We start from the raw sequence: 5000 nt of genomic DNA, 5'->3' as shown, positions 1-5000 counted from the left end.
GAGATCAAGAACGAGGGGGCACGATCTAAGATTCACAGTGCCCGGCTCCCCAATATAAAGAAGTCGTTCTTCCCCTCTTCTATTGGCTTGTGGAATAACCTACCACCAATCGTTGTAAACTCAATCCCCACGGAACAGTTTAGAGAAAGGCTAATTCACTACTATAGCACTCAAATACATCCTAATATGTAAACTATCGTGATGCCTACATTTGCGACAATACACCGTAGGTGGTTTGCAAATTAAGAGAAGAAAGAAAGAAAGATTGTAAAGCCAAATATTCTGTACGTTCCTTCTAAATAGGACCGTTTTGTGCGGTAGTTCTTAAATGCTCAAGGCTGTGAGAAGTCGTCCCCCCCCCCCCCCCCCCCCCCCCCCATTTATGCTCGATATATATTTTCAATTTTTTTGGTATAATTTATACGTCAATTCTTAGGAACTTTGGAGACATGCTCCCTTAAATGACCTTCCACATGAATAAGGTTTTGTAACGAAATTACAATGGTGTCAGTTTTATGGTCTCGGTTTATCTATTAGCACTCCGACTACAAGCACGATCCGGCTAGCGGCAATAAGTACGCATTTGCCCCTTTAAGTACGCTCACCAGCGAAAAGGACCCCGCTTATAATCACGGTCAATTTTCTGACCATTACTTTTAAGTTACAAGATAGAAGAAATTAAAAGAAAACTGAGCATTTACCGATACTTAACTAATAACTGAATAGGAAGATGAGTAAATCGACTAGGAAACTTAATACGTTTGCTGTAAATCAGTTGTGTTGTTTAGCATTCATAGCCATTCGTTTAAATACGTTTAAAAGAAGAAAAAAAACGATCATTATAATATTAACGATTTTGTGCCTTGGCTTTATCTCAATACACAGCTATTCAAGTCTTTTTCACTGTGGATGCATATGGGATTTTACCATCTACCCATTGCCAGAACAAGAAAGCCGACTCTCAGTCGAGACTCAAGGAGGAGCGTTACCTCCTGGCTCCCTTATTACGGTATCTGCTGACGGCACTCTAAGGTCCTGGGACGTCACGTCAAACATTAGTGTTGATAGCACCCTCAAAAGGTTGGACATCATCATCATCATCATCATCATCATCATCATCATCATCATCATCATTGTCTACCTCTTCTCCTTCTTCTTTTCCACCACCGACTCTATCATCATCATCATCATCATCATCATCATCATCATCATCATCATCATCATCATCATCATCATCATCATCATCATCATCATGTTGAATATCCTCTGACAAGGTAAATCGTACTCAAACGAATTAAATATATATTATATATAATCCACCTTTCCCAGAAACCCGATTAGTTCCGATTGCTTGAAGATCGTGTACGCCAACGCCTGCCAAGACACTCTGGGTGACGGGAAGGATAACCTGAAGTACGGGAGACAGCAGACCTATATGTCATGTTGTCGGAGTCACGGAATGACCAAACCGTTCGTGGCCAAGGAAGGAAGAGACGTCTTCAGTGTCGTGGCGGTGGGTGTGAAAAAACAAAAAACAATGGTGACCCACCACGTCAAAACGGTGTTATGTCGAGCTGTGCGGCTATGTGGTCTAGTGGTATGACACTCGCTTTCGGATCGGAAGGTCCTGGGTTCGAGCCTCGCGCTCGGCGCATAGTTGAGTCCTTGGAAAAAGGCTCTTTACTCACATTCTCTCACCGTACTCAGGTGTAAAATGAGTACCTGGCCGTTAACAGCGTTGTCTTTGTCCGAAAAATTGTAATATCGCCTAACAGGCGTCATGTCCCGTCCTACATGTTGAATGTTGCTGTTGACCAGGGACCCCTTGTAAAGCGCTTTGAGCACATTTAGTGGATATTGCGCTATATAAAGCTCAATTTAAAAAAAACTCGTTGCCGAAAATTGAATCCTTAATCGAAAATATTATAAAACCGTGGTAAAATGTGTAGAGTTTGTTGGAGAGAAGAAATGTAATTTCATATGACTAAAAATGTTAATTTTCAATCACTTAAAAATTTCAAGTTTTGACCATTTATTGTGACCTACCTTCTCAAAGCGATATTATGTCGGGATGATCTAGGTGTTGGAAATCGAATTTAAGTCACAAATATGAAACCACCGGGATACTTCGTTGACGGCATGCACTAACGTTCGGCGTTGGCAGCTCTGTGTTTCTGGCGATGGTGATTGTGTGGAAAAATAAATAGTACGATACAAAGCTGAAATTATAAGCTTTCTTTTTATGTATTATGTTTGTATGTGCTGTTTGAAACCAAAAAAAGTTATAACAAAACGGTGCATATATATCAGCCTGCCCTTGTATTTTGGAAGACACAATTCTCCTTAAATGATTCCAAGCTCATGACAAACTCCAAAAACGTAGCTGTTTAAAAGCTGCTGCTGCTGCTGATGATGATGATGATGACAATGATGATGATGGCAACTTGGTATGAGCAATGAAAATAATAATTATACAACTTTAGAAGTTGTGTTAATAACTATTATTTTCATTTGATTTCCTATTGCTAGGTTTGTCCTGATGGTCTTCACATTGCGACAGGGAATCGGCGGGGACAGATATGCATCTATGACGCTTATTCCATGGAGACACTGACCAACATGGTGGCCCACGAGGCAGAGGTCACTGTGATAACGTACACAAATTCACACAAGTATAAGGTAGTCTCTACAGAGAACAACAAATTAATTTGAGACCACTCTAAACAGAAACTTTTATGATATACACAACTTTCTCCTTTCCAAAAACTTCTGTCAAAGAAGTGTTGCAACTCTTGCAAATCAAAACTGAGCAATGAGATGTGCTGGGGCGTGGCTATATTGGTTGATTTGGTGCCTAGTACCGCATCCATCTTTTTAAAATGGATTACAGCATTTTAAAAAATAAAACTGATAAATGGTAAATACCGCCTCTTACTCATTTGAGTAAGTCTTTCCTTTAATTTTTTTTCTTTCTTTCGTATATACAAATATAGCATATTTTAAATCATTTTCTTCTGATTCTAGCACCACCCTATACTGTAAGCATGCCACGCCACTGGGATGTGCATGTTCAGAAGTACAATCTGTAAAATCAATTTTTAAATGATACACTGAGCACCCTTGAAGACAACCCAAGGTTTATTTTCCTCTGGTGTCGCCATGTTCTCTGGATTTAAAAATATTTTTTGTTGTTGGAAGGAGCCGCCTTTGTACGCCGAGGTAGCGATACTGTGGCTGGTTATCTAAAGCTTAGCGAGCAATATATATCTGATAGGATGTTTTAGAAAAGCATTGCTTAAAATGGAACAACTTGAGACCAAATTTTAATGTGCACAGATGTGCATTAGAACTGATTGAAAGATTATACACAAAGCAATATGATATGCCGCTTCAATCATATTAGAATTCGTTTCACATATTACGTATATACAATAAAGATATGTTGAATTTGAACCATACAGGAATGCGATAAAAGTAATTTTCTAAGCGATAAAAATGTTTTACTTTCGTTTTATGCTTTTTAATATTTTGGGGGTTTTGGTTGTTTTGAGAAAAAAGTAAGTTATAAAAGTCTCTCAGGATCGAACCGTCTTTGAAATGTCTCGTGAGACATTCTCATTCGTTTCGCCTGCACACATATCTCTCATTTTAAGTCAAGTTCAAGCACACAAATATCATTTCGATTCAAAGTGTCATCAATTCCTTTTAAATGGAATATTGAAATAAAACGTGAGAAAGCAGTACTTTGCCAATTAAAATTTTGTCATTACCTCAAGTTACTACATTAAGAATTTATGTTGTTGACCGAGTGATATCTTTCAGTAGGATATGTAAAATGTAATAAACAAACCCTCGTCAAATAGACCCTGATCTTATTGACACGTTTAATATTTCAATAGTACAAAATTATCAACTCAATATATCAAGTGAGTTGCCTGAAATCCGGCATGCGCCATCCGTTTCAGGCTATGCCACATGGCTCAAATTGGAGAAACTGGAAAAAAAATTGGCGTGCCGATCCATTGAAAACAACAAAGACAAACCAGTGGGACCCATTTCAACTGGGAATTCAAGATGCTTCACAACCAAGGAAAAGAGAAAGGACTGTGAGGCAGAACTGATCCTGTCACGTAGAACCATGTCTCCAAAAGGTTCGAACACCTACGTTGATCTCATATATAATCAGTTCCGGTCACCCGCGTCTCTTTTCCCTTACGATTAATCAATCTGTTATGCTTTTCGTTGAGCGAGTTTCCTGCATAACCTTTTGGGCAAATAATAGCTATCTCTATTGTCTGTGAACTGCTTTTAAATAAGACCATATTCCGCATGATGAGTAGGGATAGGTACTGCTCAAATCTTATCATATCACAATTTCACAGCAACTTTTATTCACTCCTCTTCACATTTGTATTTGAGTCATGTCTTTCTCTAGTGCAACGACAGTCATAGTAAGCCCTCAATATTGCACACACTATGTTATCCACCCACCCCATCCTCCCTTTCTTTCTATCTTTTTCTCTCTTTCTCTCTCTCTCTCTCTCTCTCTCTCTCTCTCTCTCTCTCTCTCTCTCTCTCTCTCTCTCCCCACACACACATTCACAAAGCACAAACATGCATACCCATATATACACGTAAGCACACACATATATTCATATTATGCTCACGTTAATAATCCGGAGTTTTTTTCTTTTCTTATCCAGATTCTGGCCAGTGGCAGCCGTGATCGTATGATTCATCTCATGGATGCCACCAACAACTACCAGCTTATGTCCACTCTGGATGACCACTCCTCCACTATTACGGCCATTCATTTCACCTACGTGAACAGATATCTCATCATGGTTTGTATTCAATTTGGCTCACCAACTCCCTTATGGAGGGGCAACTCTTTGTGGCCTATTAGCTTGTGACCTGAAAGTTCCGGGACCAAACCCAAGCCCCGCTGCTGGCAGTGCAAAGTTGATTTTTTGGAAGAGTATATTTGCCCACGTTTTATC

The 5000-nt window shown here is 39.3% G+C and overlaps 1 protein-coding gene across 3 annotated transcripts in view; it reads left to right on the top strand.

The window, feature by feature from the left end:
• Positions 1-5000, top strand: part of LOC144971102 (mitogen-activated protein kinase-binding protein 1-like) — a 45208-nt gene that overhangs the window by 22441 nt on the left and 17767 nt on the right. For all 3 annotated transcript variants that reach the window (XM_078911499.1, XM_078911500.1, XM_078911498.1), the window contains exons 9-12: positions 886-1080; positions 1330-1513; positions 2530-2679; positions 4704-4844. In XM_078911499.1, the coding sequence (XP_078767625.1) occupies positions 886-1080; positions 1330-1513; positions 2530-2679; positions 4704-4844 (670 nt within the window). The remainder of the gene's footprint in view (positions 1-885; positions 1081-1329; positions 1514-2529; positions 2680-4703; positions 4845-5000) is intronic.

This window comes from Berghia stephanieae, chromosome 4, assembly GCF_034508935.2.
Source record: "Berghia stephanieae isolate SIO BIC M18660-M18661 chromosome 4, UCSD_Bste_1.3, whole genome shotgun sequence".
Taxonomy (NCBI): domain Eukaryota; kingdom Metazoa; phylum Mollusca; class Gastropoda; order Nudibranchia; family Aeolidiidae; genus Berghia; species Berghia stephanieae.
This window is presented reverse-complemented; position numbering and strand designations above follow the sequence as displayed.